At 41.4% G+C, this 23,348-nt stretch overlaps 1 protein-coding gene across 8 annotated transcripts in view; it reads left to right on the forward strand.

The window, feature by feature from the left end:
- Positions 1 to 5,187: 5,187 nt before the first annotated feature.
- Positions 5,188 to 23,348, forward strand: part of GRIA4 (glutamate ionotropic receptor AMPA type subunit 4) — a 446,709-nt gene continuing 428,548 nt past the window's right edge. For 3 of the 8 annotated variants that reach the window (XR_013224091.1, XM_077298514.1, XM_077298515.1), the window contains exons 1-2: positions 5,190 to 5,753; positions 6,678 to 6,836. Coding sequence is in view for 7 of the 8 variants with exons in the window: in XM_077298514.1 (XP_077154629.1) it covers positions 5,666 to 5,753; positions 6,678 to 6,836 (247 nt within the window). In the remaining variant the exon portion in view is untranslated. Of the gene's footprint in view, positions 5,754 to 6,677; positions 6,837 to 23,348 lie in introns of all 8 variants that reach the window. The other 5 variants (XM_077298517.1, XM_077298518.1, XM_077298520.1 and 2 more) reach the window with 3 other exon arrangements.

Below are 23,348 nucleotides of genomic sequence, written 5' to 3' on the forward strand. Positions count from 1 at the left end.
GGACTTGAACAGTGGGATGCTGGTATAAAAGTTATCTACATAGAGGTTACAACCTTGTTCCAACAGTGGGTGCACCAAATCCCACACAATTTCCCAACTCACGCCCAGAACAGGGGGGTCATTCAGGGGGTTCAATGCGGGAGTCCTTCCCTTCATAAACCTAAACTTGTGGGTGTACCCTGAGGTACTCTCACACAGTTTGTAGAGCTTAATTCCATACTTGGTCATCGTACTGGCAGATATTGCTGGAATTTGAGCCTCCCACTGAAATGGTTTAGGGACACATCCATGCAAATGTCCCTTTGGGGTCACGTACACCACAGAAAACTTGTTGCTGAAGTGATCAATGACCGGCTGAACTTTGAAAAATCGGTCAAATTTGGGGTAATCTCGGGGAAGACATTGTGCATTTTCATCATAATGCAAAAATTTGTGGATTGCCCCAAATCATTTACGGGTCATGGCCATGCGGAATAGTTCGAGTGTTATACAAAACGTCAACACTCCAATATTGCCGAAGCTCTGGTTTCTTCACCAACCCCATGTGAAGGACCAGGCCCCAAAAGTCATCATTTCTACTGCGTCTACAGGGGTCCAGTAAAAAAATGATGAAGGGTGGTTTTTTGTGCCAAAAATTTCTGGGCATACAAATTTGTTTGAGCGACCATGAGGTTTTCAAAATCCTCAGCGAAAAAGACTTTGATATCTGTGAGGCCTGTGGTATTATATTGGATTGGATGCACCACAAAATCAGGAATCAGTGGGTGAGGCCCATAAAGGGTCAGTAACAGTGGGCGCTGGTTCAGTTTCTGCCATGGGGTGTCTGCTCAGCATCAATTGAGGAAGAGGAGGAGGAGGAAAAATAAAGGAAGGTGGCATCCTCTCCCTCACTGTGTTGGAGGCAAGGAAAGCATATGCCTCCTACACTGAATGCCGGGTTTGGGATGAGTGGGACGATATTTTTTCATGTATTTGGTGTTTGTGTGAGCACCAAATTTTATTCAGTTGTATGTGTGTGTTTGTGCTTGGTGTAAACTTTTTTTTACTTAGAACAGGCATAATGATTCTTTTTTTCCAGGTTGACACTAACTCAGTTCAGTAAAATATACTCTAGTAGCCGATAGTATATTTTACTGTCCCTAATGTAAACTATTTTTTATTCTCTTTTAGCAAATGAAGAGGGGTGTGGAGGGTGGAATAGTTAGTGAAAAAAAAGTTGTGTAAAACAGTGAGCAGGAGTGTGGATCAGTGATTTGTGTCACTGATCAACACTCGGCTGCTGCAGGAGGCACCCACGGAGGTGGTGCAAAGGGGAGGGTGAAGAAAAACAGACCGGGACAATAAAAAGTCCTGGACAACAGCGAACACGGACGTTGATCAGTGATTTGTGTCACTGATCAACGCTCGGTGGCAGCAGGGCGAACAAGGAAAAAAAAATGCCAAAAATCTAGTGATCCAGTACTGATCTGTGCTTTGGTGGCAAAAGGGTGGGTGGGGATAGGGGGCAAAAGGAGGGAAAAGGGTGGGGGAAGGGTAACTGGAGTGAATTAGAAAAGATCAGGCAAGGATTAGGGAGGGATCAGGAATGCTTCTTTGTTCGGCCGGTTTCACACGTCAGTGGCTCCGATACGTGAGGTGACAGTTTCCTCACGTACTGGAGACACTGACACACGTAGATGCATTAAAATCAATGTGTCTCTGCACATGTCATTGATTTTTTGCGGACCGTGTGTCCATGTGAAAAACACGGAGACATGTCAGTGTTCGTGGGAGCGCACGGATCACACGGACCCATTAAAGTCAATGGGTCCGTGTAAAACACGTACCGCACACGGATGCTGTCCGTATGCAGTCCGTGTGCCGTGCAGGAGACAGCGCTACAGTAAGTGCTGTCCCCCCAGCGTGGTGCTGAAGCCGCCATTCATTTCTTCTCTCCAGCAGCGTTCGCTGGAGAGAATGAATGAAAAATCATTGTTTTTTTATTTTTTTTGTGTTTTAAATAAAGATCCTTGTCACCACCCCCCTCCCACCACCTGTGCGCCCGCCTGCTGGAAATAAAATACTCACCCGGCTCCCTCGATGCTTCCTCTCAGCGCCGCAGCTTCTTCCTGTATGAGCGGTCACGTGGGGCCGCTTATTACAGTGATGAATATGCGGCTCCACCTCCCATAGGGGTGCATTTGGATAGCGCTGGGCAGGCCCGCCTGATCTAATAGAAGGGTGTCACTACTAGGCCTGCCTGGATGCTGTGCATCTCCATTGTGTGAACAGCGCCACATACAAGTTTTTGTGTGCAGCAATGTGCCAAGCAGCCACCCCCTCCATTAGTTTGGTAGCTGGTGAGTGGCTGCCTCATCGGTTATGCTGCACCTGTGTTTATTCCATTTTAACCACACGGGTCCACTGCATCCTGTTAGAGCATTTGTTTGGAGGCCTAGGCAGGTAAGAATCTCTGCCTTTTGTTGCTGTTTTTTCTATTTTTGGAGGATCTCCGAATCCTCTTTTTGTGCTTTTGCTGTTCCGGCTTCAGCACCAGAAGCAGGGGACAGCGCTTATCTCTAGCGCTGTCTCCTGCACGGTCCGTGTGGTACCCAGTCGGCACACGGGCGGCACATGGCTGCTGCACGTGTGCCACACTGATGTGCCACGTGAGCTCACGGACACGGATAACTCCGGTACCGATTTTTCCGGTACCGGAATTATCTGGACGTGTGAGACTGGCCTTCAGCAGTATCAGGAGCACCGGCAGAAGCAATTATGATGTCACAGGCTTCTGTGGCACAAAAAGGCCCAGCACAGTGCACAACGTGACAGATTGACCACCCTGTACAAATCCGCAGCTAGAATGAGGACGTACAGGGCGGTCGCTGCCAGATCACAGTGCGTCTGTGTCCTCATCGAATGCACTAATCAGAGCTGGCCCCGGTGATCCTGGTGTTGCTAGGCACCAGCCTATGATTAGGGCTCTTACAGCACTGATCGTAGGCTGGACATCAGTGTTAACAGCCAATCTCATAGTGGCGGGCAAGCGTTGACACCCCCTGGGATCACAACTCCATGTACCCAGCTCCAAGATGGTACCGGAATTTTTAAAGCGATCACCGAGACTGCGGTCGCTGTGCCACATTAAAGATCAGACGTATCCATACGTCCAAAGTCGGTGACTACCATGGATACGTTCAATGTGGGAAGGGGTTAAATAAAGCTGCTTTGTTTTTGCTACTTCCTGGTATTCCACTTTGACAACACTTCATTAATACAGTCATGTGCGGATTACTCGCTCTTTTGATGCGTTACCACCATGGAAGACCTCTAAAAACGCAAGTGCGTTTGTTTGCCTGCTGATTTTCCACATCTAATGCAATTCTATAGGAAGAATCTACACATAAAACTCAGCGAACCCGCAGGAGAAAATGACATAATACAGCTTTGAATCTCGCACCGCCGCTCAGTTTATGTAGAGTAAAAAAAAAAAGCGTGAGTGTGCATGAGGTTTCTATAAATCCCATCCACACGGCTGGAAAAGTAAGACGCTGCGGTTTTGATGCAGGTAAAATACGCAGCATAAAAAACTCACCAAAGACTCATCGTGGGCACAAAGCCAGAGGCTATATTCACACCTTGCAGTTTTACAACTTTTTTTTGCAACACTTTTTTATGCAAGTTAAAACCTGCTTTTTACAGTACCTGGAAAAGTTATGAGATTTTTTTTAAAATTTTTTATTCCTGACTGAATTGGAAAACTGCCAGCATGTCAATTATCTCAGCGTTATTTTAGTGCAAAAGGGCAAAAAAAAAAACAAAACCTGCAACCATGCGTTTTTGCAGCTTATTTAGTGAATAAAACTAACTTTATTAGACATGTACTGTAGAAAAATAACACATAAGCTATGTTCACACGTTGCTTTTTTTGCTGCTTTTTTTCTGCTGCTTTTTTTCTGCAGGCACAACCTGATCTCTTAATAAAAAAAAAAAAGTTACAGCCAAAATACAGGTTTTGCTGCCTTTTTTTTTTGCTGCGTTTCTTGCTGCGTTTTTGTTGCTTTTTTTGCACTTTCACTTTGTTTTCTATGGGTGAAAAAAAACGCTGCAAAAACACTCAAACAATTGACACGCTGCAGTTTTCCAAGTCAGTCAGGAGAAATAAAACCAAGTGTGTGCATGGGATTTCTGCAATCTCATAGATTTGTCCGCTACTGTAAAAAAACAGCTGTTACTTTGCATAAAAAAGCAGCAAAAAAGCAGCAAAAACACGAAGTTTGAACATAAAAATAAAATCTGCATCAAACAGCAGCAAAATAATATACAAAAAAAGAAGCAAAACTTGTTTTTTTATAAGCAACTTCTTTATTGTCAAAAGAGCATGTTTCGCCTGCAGAAAGAAAAAAAACACAGCAAAAACTCAGTGTGTGAACATAGCCACATAACTGGCAAAAAAAGCACAAAAGAAAATAAATAATAATGATAATAATCTAATTTACTGCCAAGAGAGCAGGTTTTGCCTACAGATAAAAAAAAAAAATATGCTGCAAAAACGCAACGTGTGAACATAGCCATATAATCCGCACCAAAAAAAAAACAGCAAAAACTTACAGAAAAAAACGTAACAAAAACACAATGTATGAACACAGTCATATAATCCATAACCTGCACACAAAAAATGCCGCAAAACCTGCTTTTTGTATACATCTAATTTACTGCCAAGAGAGCAGGTTTTGCCTGCAGATAAAAAAAAAAAAATACGCTGCAAAAACGCAACGTGTGAACATAGCCATATAATCCGCACCACAAAGTAAAAATGAAACAAAAAAAGCAGCAAAAACTTACATAATAAAAATGCAATGTATGAACACAGTCGTAGAATCCATAATCTACACACGAAACGGAAAAAAACGTAACAAACATGCGGTGTCTCAACACTTTCTGTAACTGCAAAAACCTGCAGAAAAAACTAAAAGGGCAGCAAAAAGTCCAAGTGTGAACATAGCATTAATGTACAAGCTATCCAAAGCAAAAATGTATCTAATGTACAATAATAATAATGATAATAAAACAAGTAACAAAAACAAAGAAACTGCTAAGAAATAAAGAAGCCCCTGCCTGCTGTAATAGATGGGTGCCCGGTGTGGTGGGCAGACAGAGCTGCTGACCTTGGCTCACCCCCCACCCCCTGGCAGGCTGGCTCCCCCCTTAGTGGAGGAGCAGGGAGAGGCTTTGCTGCAGTGGAGGCTCCTCTCTGGTGCTTGCAGGAGAGCTGTGCAGGCAGGGAGGAGGACGGAGCAGAGTGGTGGTCTGCCTTGTGAGCCCCCTCGGTGCCATCCTCATCCTCCCCCATCCCCATCCATGCTACATGTGAGGCAGCAGGGACACAGGAGAGGGGACCGCTATTGTGTGTGCTGGGGGCAGAGTGAGCGAGGATAGCGCATGTCTCGTCCCTCAGTGCAGCCTCCACCACCGACTCCTCCACCATCTTGCATGTGCAAACCTCTCCAGCCGGACACCAGCTCTCCGGGGGCTATGGAGACTGCGGGAAACATCATGCCCACCATGGATTGCTAGACCGGCCGCCGCCGCCGCCGCAGCACCGCTTTCCTCTGCTCGTGGTCGCAGCCTTGATGCTTCTCGTTGGCATCTAGCAAGAGAGAGAGAGAGAACAGGAGAGAAGATGCGGATTATTTGCCAGCAGATTGTTTTGTTATTCTCTGGATTTTGGGGCATTGCCATGGGAGCCTTTCCTAGCAGCGTGCAGATAGGTAAGACCTGACTATTCACTGCATGACTAAACTTAGCAACTTATGCCCCAGCTGCTGCACTACCTCTTTGCCCATTGTGCCAGTTCACTGACAGCTAAGAGGTTTTTTTTTTTTTTCAATATATATTATTTTATTATTAATAGTTATCCATTAAAAAGGGGGTATTGGCCCCCTCCCTCCATTACCTGGCACCCAGGCCCACCTCTGCATTGTAAGCCCAGGGCTTGGTGGATGCTGCAGTTGGAAAGTTGTGCAGCATGCACTGCATCCCTCTAGATCTCATGGCACACAGGCTCAGCCTGACTTTAGATTAACCCCTGCTTCCATTAGAGGAGGGGGGTATGTAATAGGTTTTTTTTTTTTTTGCATTGCATCATGTACTTCCAATAGAGGGAGGTGGTAGTGGTAATGGGGGGTGTTAATGAAATTCTGCAAGCATAGTCACTTTTGTGCTCCTGGTATAATAGGAAGCTCCTTCTCCTTGAACTGGACACAGTACTCCATTTAACTCCCCTAATAATGGCCAGACTGTCTAGACTATGTATATGTGGTGGTATACGGTGGGCATAATGGATACCGTACCACCTATGTATGGTGACCACAGACCTGCAGACTCGGGAATTATAACAATGCAAAGAACACAATGAATGATATTTATTAAATAAAAGCTGAGATTCCTTGTCATGTGCAATGTGGCGACAACTGCAACTCCAGCCACTTGTCACATATCGGTGGCAGTAATTAATGGAGCAGAATGCTGGCAATCGTCTGTTGCACCTGCCTTACTATATACCGTCATGCAGTTTTAATATATATATTTTTTTTAATAATGTATAAAAGTATAGTAATTAAATAGCAGTAATATATTTATTATTTTTTTCCTTAATTTTTTTATTTATTTTTTTAATTATTTTTTTTTTCTAGGTGGGCTTTTCATCCGAAATACAGATCAGGAATACACCGCTTTTCGATTAGCGATTTTTCTCCATAACACCAGCCCCAACGAGTCGGAAGCACTTTTTAATTTGATTCCTCACGTAGACAACATAGAAACGGCCAACAGTTTCGCTGTAACCAATGCCTGTAAGTATACGCTAAAGTTATGAATAAATGGGAGCAGACCCTGGGATACTGATCGCGGTGGAAGACAACGGACCACTCGTCTTTTATAGACTCTCGGAATAAAAGCTATGGGGATAAATACTTGTTAGCTTCTGACCTCACGAAATCCTCTTCCCATTACTCTGCTGACTAATCAAATATGACATTTTCTTGGTAATGTAATGCAGACTGAGGCAGCTCATGGGGGGGCGTATTTGGAGAAGTAGCATTATACCATTGATATGCAGCCCCTGTAACAGGGAACTGCTCCTTGTGACTTTTGATTTTGGCTATGGAACATGAGCCAAGAAGGAAGCGCAATGGTTAAACATCATCAAAGAAAAACATAAGATTAATATATACATTATATTATTTTTATATATTTATTTTGCATTATATATTGACATATTAATATTTATATACGTTTTCCTAATCATCATTTTATTTATTATATATTTATTTATTTTACGTATTTAACTTTTTCATACACATACATATATATTTCTTTTTTTTAGTATTTTTTTTAAATTATCTATCATTTAACGTTGTTTTATTATGTATTATTAGTTCTTAATATTTTGATTATTTTATTAGCATTTTAGTATTAAATGATTTAACTGCATTTAGGTCATCTCTTTTTTTTATATATATTTTTTATTTTTTTATTTTTTTAAATTTTCTAGAATTTTGCATATACAATAAATAATACTAAAATGATCTTTGTTATAAACTTCCTATGTATTTTTTCTATATATTTGTTTATTCTTATAAATAAATATTTTTCTTTTTCATTATTTTTTAAAACTTTTTATGATTTTTTTTCAGTTACTTTTTTATTATTTTGCATATATTGACTAACATTAAAGTAATTTTTGGTTATAAACTTCCTATATTTTTCTTTTCCAAATATTGTTTTAATATATATATATATATATATATATATATATATATATATATATATATATATATATATATATATATAATATGTTTCCAGAATTTTTTTTAAGCATTCAATGATTTTTTTTTACAATTATTTTGCATATAATGGCGGGATATTAAAACCACCCTTGATGATTATAAACTTCCTATATATTTTTTTTTTAAATATATATTTTTATTTCCATTATTTCTTTAAGCTTTTTATATATACTTTTTCAAATATTAAAAGAAAAATATTTTGCATATAATGGCTAATATTAAAACGATCTTTGATGGTTGTAAGCTTCCTATGTATTGTTTTCCCCTTTTTTTCATTATTATTATAAATAAATATTTGTATTTATTTATTTTTTTCAGCATTATTTCTTGATTTTTTTCAAATATTTTTTGTTCACGATTTTACATATAATCGCTAATATTAAAATGATCTTTTATGGTTATAAACTTCCTATTTATAATTGTTGTCATTTGCATTATTATTATTATTATTATTATTATTACATATTTTTATTTTCCATTAGTTCTTTATTATTTTTTCAATTTTTTTTATTATTTTGCGTATAATATATACGGTAACTATTATTAAAATTATTTTTCATGGTTATAAACTTCCTATATAAGTGATTTTTTTTATTTTTTATTATTATTATTATTATTATTATTATTGTACAGCCTTGAGCTACGTCCTGGTCCACGGCCATTTTAGCTAAATAATGTGATTTATTGTGGTTGTTTATGCTCCAGGCTGTTTTCCTTCTATAGTCTGTGTACTCCATGTTATTACATAGCTGCAAAATCATCTGGAAGGGTCTTAAGTATGTGCAGCGCGCGCAGACGATGCTGAGGGGATTAACATAATGCAGATGTAGTGCTCGCTGTCAGCGGAGGGCACAGCGCTGTAGTGTACAGAGGATTGTACCGCCATATAGTGTCCTTGCTATATACTCAGTGCATATAATGGTGGTTAATAATGCTGCTGTTTGGGGGTCGGAGCAGGAGCTGCTGCATCGGGCTCCGCTCCGGAGATGCATGTATTGCCTTTTGGAAAGCTCTTGATCCAGTGGTTACGCAGTGGCCTGGAAATGAGAGGAGCAGTGATGCGGAAGGTTATCTTTATAAGTAGGTTGGCGCTGAGGCTTGATCTGCTGATGTCACTTAAGGCTGCCCGGCTCCTATATTCTGGGTTATAAATGTCTGATATCATCACATAATGCATATATCCCGGGAACGTGTCTCCGTGCAGCCATAAAGAAGTGCCAGAGCGAGTTACAATCTGCCATACTCCGCTTCACAGGCCATCCCGAGTGGGAGCGACGCCACGCACCGAGCCAGTGTCACCGCAGCGCGTCACATAGTAGTATCCGTGTGATACCTGCGGCTGAGGAATTCCTTCTACATGTAGAGATGGCGCAGAGCCGGAGTTGTCACCGGACGCCAACATAGCTATTATACTTGTAAACCCGCTAATGCCCACTGTGCTCTATATAAACCCGCTAATGCCCACTGTGTCCTATATAAACCCGCTAATGCCCACAGTGTCCTATATAAACCCGCTAATGCCCACTGTGCCCTATATAAACCCGCTAATGCCCACTGTGTCCTATATAAACCCGCTAATGCCCACTGTGTCCTATATAAACCCGCTAATGCCCACTGTGTCATATATAATAATAATAATAATAATAATAATCTTTATTTATATAGCGCCAACATATTCCGCAGTGCTTTACAGTTTAACAGTTTCAAACACAACAGTCATAGGTAACAATGTTAACAATACAGCAATAAAGCAAAATAAGACGACCCTGCTCGTGAGAGCTTACAATCTACAATGAGGTGGGGGGATACAAAGTACAGGTGTGTATTTACAATGATGTATTTACAATGATGGTCCAGCCATCTTCAGGGGGTGGGGGGTAGATGAGACAGTGAATGGGCTACACACACACACACACACACAAACATAAAATGACTGATTAGGGAACGTGATAGGCCGCTCTGAACAAATGAGTTTTGAGTGAGCGCCTAAAGCTATGCAAATTGTGGATGGTCCTAATATCTTGGGGTAGAGCATTCCAGAGGATTGGCGCAGCACGGGAGAAGTCTATATATAAACCCGCTAATGTTCACTGTGCTCTATATAAACCCGCTAATGCCCACTGTGCTCTATATAAATCCGCTAATGCCCACAGTGTCCTATATAAATCTGCTAATGCCCACTGTGTCCTATATAAACCTGCCGATTCCCACTATGTCCTATATAAACCCGCCGATTCCCACTATGTCCTATATAAACCCGCCGATTCCCACTGTGTCCTATATAAACCCGCTGATTCCCACTATGTGCTATATAAACCCGCTAATGCCCACTGTGTCTTATATAAACCCGCTAATGCCCACTGTGTCCTATATAAACCCGCTAATGCCCACAGTGTCCTATATAAACCCGCTAATGCTCACTGCTCTATATAAACCCGCTAATGCCCACTGTGCTCTATATAAACCCGCTAATGCCCACAGTGTCCTATATAAATCCGCTAATGCCCACTGTGTCCTATATAAACCCGCTAATGCCCACTGTGTCCTATATAAACCCGCTAATGCCCACTGTGTCCTATATAAACCCGCTAATGCCCACAGTGTCCTATATAAATCCGCTAATGCCCACTGTGTCCTATATAAACCCGCTAATGCCCACTGTGTCCTACATAAACCCGCTAATGCCCACTGTGTCCTATATAAACCCGCTAATGCTCACTGTGCCCTATATAAACCAGCTAATGCCCACTGTGTCCTATATAAACCCGCTAATGCCCACTGTGCCCTATATAAACCAGCTAATGCCCACTGTGTCCTATGTAAACCCGCTAATGCCCACTGTGTCCTATATAAACCCGCTAATACCCACTATGGGCTATATAAACCCGCTAATGCCCACTGTGTCCTATATAAACCCGCCAATGCTCTCTGTGCTCTATAAACCTGCCGATTCCCACTATGTCCTATATAAACCCGCCGATTCCCACTATGTCCTATATAAACCCGCCGATTCCCACTGTGTCCTATATAAACCCGCTGATTCCCACTATGTGCTATATAAACCCGCTAATGCCCACTGTGTCTTATATAAACCCGCTAATGCCCACTACGCTAAATGAAACCATACTGTTACATCTGCATGTCTGACAAGCACAGCTCGGCTACATCATCCTTATTGAAATGTGCTGAAACAGAGCCTGTCAATCCCCGAGAGACTTACAGACAAATCCTCTCCGGCCTTAAGATGTTTCATTTGGAGAAGTGTAATTTTTCCTACATCTCTGGCCCAATCCGCAGCAGGACTTTTGGGTGAAGCACTTACGGAGAGGCCATGTTATCTGCATTTTTAGTGGCCGCAGTGACGGAGACCCTCGCCGGCCGGAGATCTGTGGAGGGGGATTATCTCAGCCTCAGACCAACGTGCAGGGTCTTTTAATATGTCTGGAAGGTAATGAAGTGGCATGAGAGCAAATCACATGTGCGGTAACAACCAGCGCTCGCCTCTGTGTCTGCTTTATTATGCACGGCATCGGGGCGTACACGCCATCCTATAAATGTTGTGTCCTGTTATTTATGCTCGTCCACATCCCTGCCGAGAGGAGCGTTATTACAGGTCTGGTATATGGAAATGTATGCGGGGACGTGACTTTTCTCGTAATTAGCGCTCACAATATTTCAATTATTTCTTAGATGTAAAGAATGTAAAAATCCTGGAAATTGAGCATTGTGGTGAAGGGATTGTGTCATTAGAGGGGTATTCCCATCTCCAAGAGCCTATCCCAAAAAGTAGTATGAGTAATAATAATATTAGCAAATACATGTAAAAAAAAAGCATGAAAAAAGACATATTCGAAAACCAGAGTAAAAAAACCGCAAGTAATATCATTTACATATCATTTACATAAAGGGGTTGTCCAGTACTAGGACAAGCCCTTCTTGATCAAAATGTCTCCCATAAAATACTAAGGCTTGTACTTACCTCCCGTGCTGGCAGTCGCTCTCCCGGAGCCCTTGCGCGGTTGTATGACATGTGGTGCCCGGTGCCCAATTAGCACTGGCGTCACTGTCCCCGCCTTTGGACAGATCGAACAGGAAGAGGAAGTCCGGGCTACAGCTGATCTCTGACTTCCTGTTCCTGCTCAATTCGACAGGAGGTGGGGACAGTGACGCCAGTTCTGATTGGGCGCCGGGGTCATGTGTCACAACAACAGCACGAGAGCTCCGGGACTGCGAGTGAAGACACCACAGAAACGGCGCCAGTGCAGGAGGGGAGTATAAGCTTTATTATTTTATCAGATGCCAAGGGCCAAGCGAGGGGTCTGAGAAGGATTTGTCCAAGTAGTAGACAACTTCTTTAATAGGTGCAGAAAATCTACTACTCGCCAAAATCTCACCACGGGAACGCAGCCCTATAATACCCTCCAAATTTGGCTTCTGAATCAAGTGAAGCAGAAGGATGGGCCCATAGACAGACAAAAAAATGCATAAAAACATGCCGTAGAAAGTAAAAAAAAAAATGTAAAGATTTTTTTCATGTGGATTTTTCAGGCAGAATAAATCCATGTAAAAAAAAAAAAAACTCCATGTAAACATTCTGCTGTAATGGAAGTCATCTACGCATGCCCTGGCTTCTAGGTGAGATATTGGGGACCTTCTGCGTACACCCAACAGAGCACGACAGAGCCGCCAATGACAGAGGAGTGTGTTTAGTAACCTAAGTGTATGTTCACATCAACTTTTCTGACATAGATTTTTCAGCCAGAAACTGTTTGCATTTTTTTTTCCGCTTTTATTGATTCCACAGTCAAATTTAGGACATTTTTTTCAAGTAGAAACCTTAAAGAATTACATGTTGCTTCTTGTTTCAGGTAGAAGTAAACAGCACCTTGTGCCCCGTGTCTTTTATCATTTAAGTGAAACTTTTCCCATACAAATTGCAGCTTATTAAAGGGATATTTTAATAGTTTTAATGTGGATTTTAGAGCAGAATCTGCTCTAAAATCTAAGTCAAATAACTCAGTCTGGACATACCGTAAAGAGGTATTCTCATCTCCAAGATCCTATCCCAGTATGTAGTAGGTGTAATAATAATAATATTAGCAAATACCTCCAATTAGAAATGTAGTATAGATCTTCTGATTCGTTATGTCTCTTTCCTCATGTTCAGGCATTGCAGGACCTTAGGTATCCATGGTTACGACCACTAGCAACTAGCTACATGTCACAATACCAGTGGTCGTAACCATGGATATCTAAGGTCCTGCAATGCCTGCACATGAGGAAATAGGCATTTCAAATTGTATGGTTTTGCTAATATTATTATTATTACACCTACTACATATTGGAATAGGATCTTGGAGATGGGAATACCCCTTTTAAAGCCTCCATCAATCTCCCTTTTTTCTACATATGTGTTCTCTCTCTGTTTTTCATGGATAGAACGCGTTCACATTATAGTCTATGGTGCTGTTCATTAAGACGTTTTTGATCCGAGTCACAGATCAAAATCACCCATACAAGTCTTTGTATGACACCCGTTCAATGTCCGTCGCATCAACACCCGGCACTACCGCCAGCACTTGGGACCGGAGTGTGCGGCTGCATGTATTTCTATGCAGCTGAATGCATCGGTCCCGAGTGCCGGCGGCATTGCCGGGTATTGATGCGAGAGACTTGTGCGAGCTTCTCGCATTGCACACGTGTGACCCCGGCCTAAGAAGCTGTAAGTTAGTTTCAGAAGACCCTCGGTCAGTCTGGGCATAATACCATCAGTATACACAACGTGACATACCTGAACCTGGATACGTAAGGTCCTGCAATGCCTTGCACATGGGGTAAGTGTCATAACAAATCAGAAGAACTATACTACATTTCTAATTAGAGGTATTTGCTAATATTATTATTATTACTACACCTACTACATATTGGGATAGGATCTTGGAGAAGGGAACACCCGTCTATCTGGCCATTGTAATATAGAAAAATGTGATAATATAAAGACGTCAAAATAATAATAATAAAAAATATTACACCAATAAATACACATTTTTATGTAAGGCAAAATAAACAAAAAAAGTACACATATGGTATGGCTGAAAACATCATCTTGTCCTGCAAGAACAAGCCTCAATACAGTTTCATCAGCGGAAAAACTAAAAAGTTAGAGCTCTCAGAATACAGCCATCCAAAAATAATTATCGTATTTTTTCTATAAAAGTGTATGTGTAAAAGCGCCAAAACATAAAAAACGATATAAATGAGTTATCACTGTAATCGTACTGACCCAAAGAATAAAACTGTCGTATCAATTTTTCCACATGCGAAACGGCACATGATAACCCCCCCAAAAAACAATTCTGGAATTGCAGGGTTTTGTTAATTCTACCTTTTTAGAAATCAGATTTGAAAGCAGTCAAAAAACGTCATGTACCCAAAATGGTACCAATAAAAGCATTATCTTGTCCCGAAAAAAACAAGCTCTCACATAACTCTGTCGGCAGAAATATGGAAACATTTTAGCTCTCAAAATATGGGGATGCAAAAACTAGTTTTTGCAAAAAAAAACATAGTTTAGTGTGACAGCAGCAACATAAAAAAACGGATATAAATCTGATATCACTGTAATCGCACCAACTCAAAGAATAAAGTTGTCAAATCACTCATAATGCACGAGGAACAGCGTAAAAAATAAATAAAACCAAATCTTCACCTGATGTTAATTTTTTCATTCTGCCTCCCAAAGATCGCAGTCAGGCTCTGCGCACATTTATCCTGCTCTTTACACTGAGCGCTTACACCGAGGTTTCTGTGTAAATCTCTGAGTGACGTGACTCAGACGGAAGCCCCGGGGGAAGATTCCCCATAATGAGGCAGATGGAGGCGCTGTGGACGCCGTCTAACCTGTGATCCAACTGTGTTCGTCTTTTTATGCATGCATAAAAGTGCAGCCGGATGCAATTTCTTGCACTTCTGAAAAGTAGGACACCACTGAACAGAGGAAAGACGAAGTCCAGAGCAACTCTGCTGCCTCATTATAGTCAATGGATCCCAGAGGAGTTTCATCTGAATTACATCACTTGGAGATTGAGATGGAATCCCCGATGTAAGTGCTCAGCATAGAGGGCAGGATAACTGTGATCCCAAACATTGGGTAAAATGTTCCCAAAAAAACCTTCCACTCAATCCACAAAAAAAGCAAGTCCCCTCTCAGGTCTGTCATCTGTTAACAGTTATATGTATAGGGGCTTTCATGTTACTGGTAGTACAAAGGCTCTGGAAAAGTGCTATGCACCCCCACCTCCCTAAAGAAATCCAGCGAATTCTCCTATCCCAAATCAAAATGCCTCCCTCCCTTCTGAGCTCCACAGTGTATCTAAATCACGGGTATAATTTCCAAAATGGGGTCATTTTAGGGGGTATTCTGCTCTTCTTGCACTTATGGGCTCTGTATATGGAGTCCTCAAACTATTTTTGGAAAATTTGGGCTCTAGAAAGCAAATAGCGCTCCGTCCCTCCAGAGTCTCTCCGTATGGCTAAGCAGTACTGTACAGCCACATATGGCGTATTGTCACATTCAGCAGTGAAATTGTAAAATCTGGGGCTAAAACTGTTTTTTGTGGTAACGATGTATGGTAATTATTTTTTTCTTCATTACCTCATGGTATAAAATTCTGTGACACACCTGTGATTTCATATAATCACTGCACCCCTTGATGAATTCAGTGATAGGTGTAGTTTGTAAAATGGGGTCCCTTATCCGGGGTTCTGCTGTTCTGGCACCTCAGGGTCTCTGCCAATGTGACCATTCCAGCAAAATCTGAACTCCAATGTGGCACTTCTTCCTTTCTGAACTTTGTATCGGGCCTCAAAAGTAGTTTTCGACCAGATATGGAGTATTTGCGCACTCATTAGAATTTGCACAAAAAATGATACAGTGCACTTCCTCCTATTACCTTTGTGAAAATGAAGAAATTTAGGGCTAAAAGAACATTTTTTGTTGGGAAAAAATAGATTTTTTTATTTTTACGGCTGTAAATTATAAATTTTTGTGAAACACCTGGTGGTTCAAGGTGCTCACCACACATCTAGATACATTCCTTGAAGCATCTAGGTTCCAAAATGGTGTCACTTGTGGGGCGGTTCCATTGTGTAGGAATATCAGGAGCTCTCCAAACGCGATATGGTGTCCACTCTCGATTCCAGCCATTATTGCGTTCAAAAAGTCAAATGGTTCTCCTTCCCTTCCGAGTCCTGCTGTACGCCCAAACAGTAGTTTTCCCCCACTCATGGGGTATTGGCGTACTCAGGAGAAATTGCACGACAAATTGTATATTTAATTTTTTCCTGTTACCCTTGTGAAAATTAAAAAATTGGGGGCTAAAGTAAAATTTTCGTGAAAAAAAAAAAAAGTTAAATGTAAATATTTTTCCTTCCACATTGCATTTATTCCTGTGAAGCACCTGAAGGGTTAATAAACTTCTTGAATGTGGTTTTGAGGACTTTAAGGGGTGTAGTTTTTAGAATGGTGTCACTTTTGGATATTTTCTGTCATATAAACCCCTCAAAGTAACTTCGAATGTCATGTGGTCCCTAAATATTCGGTTTTGTGAATTTTGTTGGAGAAATTGCAGAGTAATATTTAACCCTGATACCTTCATAATAAAAAGAAAATTATTTTTAAAAAATTTAAAAAAATTGTGCTGGTGTGAAGTAGACATGTGGGAAATGTTATTTATTACTATTTTGTGTGACATGAAGCTGGTTTAGGAGCATAAGAATTAAAAGTTTGAAAATTGTGACCTTTTCAAAGTTTTTCTAAATTTTTGATCTTTTCATAAATAAACACAAGTCATATTGAATAAATTTTCCCACCTACATAAAGTACAATATGTCACAAAAAAACTGTCTCAGAATCATTGGGATCCGTTGAAGCGTTCCACAGTTATTACCACATTAAGTGACGCTGGTCAAATTGAAAAAATGAGGCCCGGTCATTAATTTACAAAATGGTTAGGTTCTTATGGGGTTAATCCACGTTGAAAAGCCAACGATTAGCCTCAATGACTGACAGCGGTGCTGATACTGGTGGAACCCTTTCAGGGCACACTTCTTATTTCTATCTGCCGCGTAGTTGGACGCCACCTATTGTTTTCTGTCATCGGTCATTGTAGGTTAGGATTCATGTAGTCAGAGATGACCTGCTGCTTGAAATGAGGCTCGGCCAAGTAGAACAATGGTTCATATGTATCCTAATTCTGTACATCACAGACCATTTACAATTATGGATCAAATATTGATATTCGTGTACTCACCTCCATCCCAGGGAACGCCGCTGATTCATACACTCACCTAAACACATAGTTTTTCTTTAAACATTGACAGACATTATTGCACATGAATAATTTACAATGGATTTCGCTCTGAAAAGCTATCATAGACGAGCATATTCATTTGTGCTAATATTATACGTCCCCTGGGTAGGGATTCTTTATGAAAGTCATTGATTGGACGTGTTTAGTACTAAAATCAATAGCAAATTAAGTACTGGACAGTGTCTTGTGAACGCCGCAGACTCCTTCCTGTGGTCACTGTGCGGGAAAATGGACCTTTTACTGTAAGAGGTTTTATAGCATTAATAATATATACTGTATATAATCCTCAGGGGCGTTACTTGACCCTCCTGGGGCATAAAGCCAAAAATGGTAATGTCGCCTCCCAACAACATGTTCCATTTATAGTCCTGCTGACTTGTTCTATGGATTATAGGGATTTTCCATCCAGTGATCCTTATAGTTTACAGTATATCCACTGTAATCGGATTACTAGAGTGCTTATTTATTTTGTCTCCATTCCCAAAAGAGAAGTGGCTCTCCTCTCCATTTGTGATCCTTTCCATTATACAGTAGTAGTCTATAGTAGGTATGGGAAACCTCTCACTTGTTCGTTGAGTCAGTAGAGTCTCCTTGGTCAGATCCCCACAAACCTTTTGGCATAGCCAATGGATGCAAGTCTTTTTATGTGTATGAAGCAAACACTCATGTTAGCTACGAATAGCTGACCAGTTTATTATTATAGTGGACTTTCCCACTATTGTACATGGTGCCATTGGTATTATATATCCTAAAACTTTCTGATTAGTCAGGAGTAGTCATGAGTAGTGATGAGCGAGTGTACTCGTTGCTTGGGTTTTCCCGAGCACGCTCGGGTGATCTCCGAGTATTTGTTAGTGTTCGGAGATTAAGTTTTCATCGTGGCATCTGAATGATTTACAGCTATTAGCCAGGCTGAGTACATGTGGGGGTTGCCTGGTTGCTAGGGAATTCTCTCATGTAATCAAGCTGTCTAGTAGCTGTAAATCATTCAGTTGCTGCGATGAAAACGTAATCTCCGAACACTAACAAATACTCGGACACTGCCCAAGCGTGCTCGGGAAAACCCAAGCAACGAGTACACTCGCTCATCACTAGTCATGAGCGAACGTGCTCTGGTGGTAACCGATGGTCTTCGTCGTGCTCGGGAAATATGTTTGAGTCCCCGTGGGCACATGTTTCGCTGCTGTTCGACAGCCACAACATATGTCGGGATTGCCTAACAAACAGGATGTGCATGTGGTGTGGCTGTCAAACAGCAACGAGTACTTGAACATATTTTTCGAGCACGCCGAAGACACTTGGTTGGTACACGAGCATGCTCAGGTAACTCCTTTTCAGAGCACGTTCGCTCATCACTTGTAAGGAACCAAACCAAGAGCAGCATGAATCAGAGTCTGGCCCTACGATTGCAGCCAAGTCTGTCCTTCTTTGAAACGCTCCGGGAAACCCGTCCATGGAGCCATGCGGGAAGAGCCATGCAAGGAAGGAGCTGGACTACTCTCTTCTCTCCCTATAGCCTGCAGACCGTTCTTCAAATTATGTTTTTTCTGAAACATCGGAGCATTTCAGTGCAATTGTACAACCAGGCTCTGATTTTATGCTTCTCACAGTTTGGACAGCATGAATCAACAGGTTCCCTTTAAACGGGATCTGACACACGATTCACGCTGGCCGAATTGAGAATCAGAGACTGGCAAATACCATATGTGCGTTTTAGAAAAAAACAGAGTTGAGATGATGACCAAGAACAAGGTCTCCGCTGGGTTCTCCCAACCCACTTAGCTAAACTGTCGAGTCTCTCACTATGTGTGTATGATGGGCAGAGAGAAGTTGTCGGGGACATTCCCCTTGGACCAGTCTCCTCATCCCCAGTCATGCATCCTATCGAATACTGGAGCAGGTTTCTAATTCACGGGTTTCGGGCAGCATTAATCATGTGAATGTTTACCTTTAAATGGTTTCCCACATTTAGGGTCAATTTATTTATTTCTTACATGAATGTATGTTGGGTGTATAATCATTTTTGCATTTGGGTTTCATTTAATTTGCACTGTTTTGGCTTTTACAAGTTCTTAGTTTTCCTGTTCATTCATCATTGATGTGGTCTGTGGTCACAAATCAGCCAAGAGGAGCTGACAAAGACCGATAAAAAAGAGTTATAAACTCCCCGTTAGACCTCATACAGACGTCTGATGTTCTCTCATGAGCGCTATCCGTGGGAAAATCCGAGTGCCGGATCAAAATCGGCAATGCAAGTCTATGGTCACTGGGGTTACTGTGACAGAGAGGAGCCAGAAGACCGCAGCGTCTGAATAGAAGCATTTCACCTTCCTTTTAAACTGTGTAAATTTCTTTTGGCAGTACAGGGGTTAATCGGCCATGTTGGGAGCTCTGGGAGTCTGAGCTCTCAGCTGAGCTCGGTTACCCACTCCTATCCCCTATATAATCTGAGTCCCTGACTGACACACATGTTCAGAGCTAGCTTATGCTGCATGGCTGGGAGGATAGTAGTTGGTGGTTATAAGGGAAGGTGTTTTGTGGATTTATCGGTGACTATTGCTTGATTTAGTGAGTGTGATAATTCCCTTTGTTCTCCTAATTTGGTTTAACCCCATCCTTCACTCGCCAGTGCATTCCTCTGTTATGTGTGAGTGTATATTTGTATTTTTGGTATTTTCTATTTCCCCTGTTCATGTTACCTTGGTTGTGTGGTTGGTGTACTACGGTGCACTGCTGCTCCCCTCTTCCCTGGATGGGGGAAGGGTACAGACTGAGGGTGGATTCAGAAGCTAAGGCAAGGTATGTGGCCTCGGCATCTTCACCTTCAGAAGTAATCCGGGAAACAGTGCGAGCTAGGGTGCTCCTAGCATTAGGGACAGGAAAGGACCCCCTGGTCCCAGGTCACCCAGCACCAGAGTCGTGACACTGACTATTGTCCTGGACTGTCACATAGGAGAAGGTGGAAAAAGTTGTTGTTTTTTTCCTACACGTGTGAGAAAAATTGATGACACACAGACCACACACTCTGATCAAAATTATCAGTCCGTTTTTCTCGTGCATGAGAAAATAAGATTTCTAAATGAGCCCTTACGCTTTCATTGTGGGCTGACTGATGGATTCCCAGTTAACTCCTTCTGCAGCAAGAAATAGACAGTGCACCATACAGGCTAGAGAAGGCAATCTGTGCAAAATTGTTAACAAAACCAATGAGGAAAAATAAAATATTTTTAGCCCCAGTTACATGTATTTTAATAAAAAAAATTGTTTCCTTTAAGGACTTTGCGATTTACCGTACTCTGTCCATGGTCCTGAAGTGTTCTGGACATGTGTGTGTTAACTTTACAGAGCAGGTCCCTTAGTTCTCGTACGGAAGATAATGTCTAAAACGAAAGGAAACTAATTGATCAGCAATTATGGGGCATCGGAAAGGTCTATTAAGGGGATTCTCCCTGCCAAGTGTGTATTATAAGTTGTACTGTTATGGGGGCATTGGGAGTTTCTATAAAACTTGGGCTCATCGCTAAGGGTATGTGCACACGTTAAGTATTTGCTGCAGACATTTTTGCATCAAAAGCCTTTTTCTTGGCAGGTAAAACGATGCATAGAAAAACGGTGAAAAAATGCTGAAACGCTAAAGATATGAAACAGATTAAAATCTGCAGGGAAACATGTAAACGACATGTGCATGAGACTTCTGATATCTCAGTCACTTTGTCAAGAAAGTAAAATGCTTCATTTTTTTGCTGCAAAAATACTTGTAAAAAAAACAGAGCAAAAACACGACTTGTGAACATATCCCAAGTGCGAATTGTGGCTTTACATTGAGGGCATTCATAAATGCATGTGGGAAAATCTATTAGAAGTGTGGTGGGTGAGGAATACCCGCCATGTCTCTCTGTGTGGTCTAAGGAGTAAAATTTCTCCTTGTGGAGAGAAATATGCCTGACATGCCAGTGTAAGGAGACTTAAAGGCCTTCCAATGCTTCTCTGGGAAATTAAATATGAAAATAGCCTCTTAAGAGAGGAAGAGGACTTTATCTCTAGTGCCAACTATTGGAAGTAGCAATCCTAAAAGTCAATATCGACCCTTTAACGAGCCTTGTTACATGAAATAGAAGGAAAGCCAAGCCAGAATCTCAATGTGCAGACATGTGTTTCGGAGTGTTGTTTCTCCTCAGTGCAAACTGCGACATCTGATTTGGCTGTATGAGAGGCCTCTGACTGGGATTTAAAGGGTAGCGTCTCTACTTGTGGAGAGCGACATGCCAGTGTAAGGAGACTTATAGGCCTTTCAATGGTTCTCTGGGGAAATAGATATGCAAATAACCTCTTCAGAGGTCTAGTTTGATCTCTAATCTCTAATTAACTTGATCTCTAATGCCAACTATTGGAAGTAGCAATCCTAAAAGTCAATATCGACCCTTTAACAAGTCTTGCGACAAGACTTTAGAATAAAAGCCAAGCCAGAATCTCAATGTGCAGACATGTGTTTCGGGGTGTTCCTTCTCCTCAGTGAAAATCGCGAGATCTGATTTGGCTGTATGAGAGGCCTCTGACTGGGATTTAAAGGGTAGCGTCTCTACTTGTGGAGAGTGACATGCCAGTGTAAGGAGACTTATAGGCCTTTTAATGGTTCTCTGGGAAAATAAATATGCAAATAACCTCTTCAGAGAGGTCTAATTTGATCTCTAATTAACTTGATCTCTAATGCCAGCTATTGGAAGTAGCAATCCTAAAAGTCAATATCGACCCTTTAGCGAGCCTTGTCACGTGACTTAGGATAAAAGCCAAACCAGAATTTACAGATGTGTTTTTGGGTGTTCCTCCTCCTCCGTGCAAAGGGCGAGATCTGATTTGGTTATATGAGTGGCCTCTGGCTGGGAATTAAAGAGTAACATCTCTCCTTGTGGAGAGTGACATGCCAGTGTAAGGAGACTAATAGGCCTCTGGGAAATTAAACATGCAAATTGCCTCTTCAAGTCATGTAATCCCTAGTGAACAGGGATTATATGGGAGCGATGTTTGTAGTAAGTGATATGGTGATGTCTCCGCAGGAAGGGACTGCTGGTTGTTCGCTGTCCGTGGTGCTGAAATGTTCAGGACAGCTGTGATGACAGATACTAAGTATGGAGAGTCATTTGCATCACCTTCGTTGGCAGCTCTCCTTGTGGTCCAGGTCCTTGCCCTGGCAGCTGGTTGTTTCCTCCGCCTGTCTGCAGTAATCAGTGTTATGTAATTCTCCGGCCATTAGTCGGGTAACATGAAGGACGGAACTGTTGTCTCAATTCTGGAATTAGCTAAATATAACCCCGGCAGAGCCGTGTAACGTGTGCGCTGTCATTACTGGGGGGGAACAACCCGTTACGGTGTCGCCCGAATTCAGCCCGTGGCCGTGTCAATATTTAACAAACCTCTCTGTAGCCGCCGCTATGCAGAACTCTTCAAATAGTAGCTCCGCTAAGGGCTCTGTGCACTCCACGCAAATTTGTCACTTTTTTTGTCACTTTTTCTCTGCACAGATCTCAGAGAACCTGAAAAGTTTCCTAGTGCCAGTAAGGTGCATGAGAATCCTGAAGCCTCACTGCTTACTTGCGTTTTGTAGATTTAGATTATTATTATTATTTATTTATATAGATCAGTCAGATATCAATTCTTTCAGCTGCAAATTTCACTTATACTAATGAGCGGGGACAAATCTGCACATGTAAAAAACGCATAAAAAAACAAGGCAAAAAAAACGCACCTATTTTACCAACATTTTTCCAGCAAAGAGATGCAGAAATGGTGCAGAAATTTCTGTACCAAATACTAAGGGTAAGTTCATACTAAACGTGTTTCCTTGTTTTTTTTCTTGCATTTTTTGTGCATTTTTGCATCGGTTTTGGCATGCTACATTTGTCTCTTGTGCGTGCTGATAATGTTTAGTATTGAAAAAAATAGTCGTATTCTATAGAATCAGGTTTTGGCACAAAAAACTCAAGTCAATGGGTAAAAAACGCTTAAAGAAGTGACAGTAAAAAAAAAAACACGCAAAGCACAAAATACTGATGACAAAAAAAAACAATGTGTGTGCGTGAGATTTCTGAAATCTCATAGGCTTTGCTGGTACTGTGAAAAGCAGCTTAAAATTAGCATAAAAAAACAG

This window comes from Ranitomeya variabilis, chromosome 3 (assembly GCF_051348905.1).
Source record: "Ranitomeya variabilis isolate aRanVar5 chromosome 3, aRanVar5.hap1, whole genome shotgun sequence".
In the NCBI taxonomy this organism is placed as follows: Eukaryota; Metazoa; Chordata; class Amphibia; order Anura; family Dendrobatidae; genus Ranitomeya; species Ranitomeya variabilis.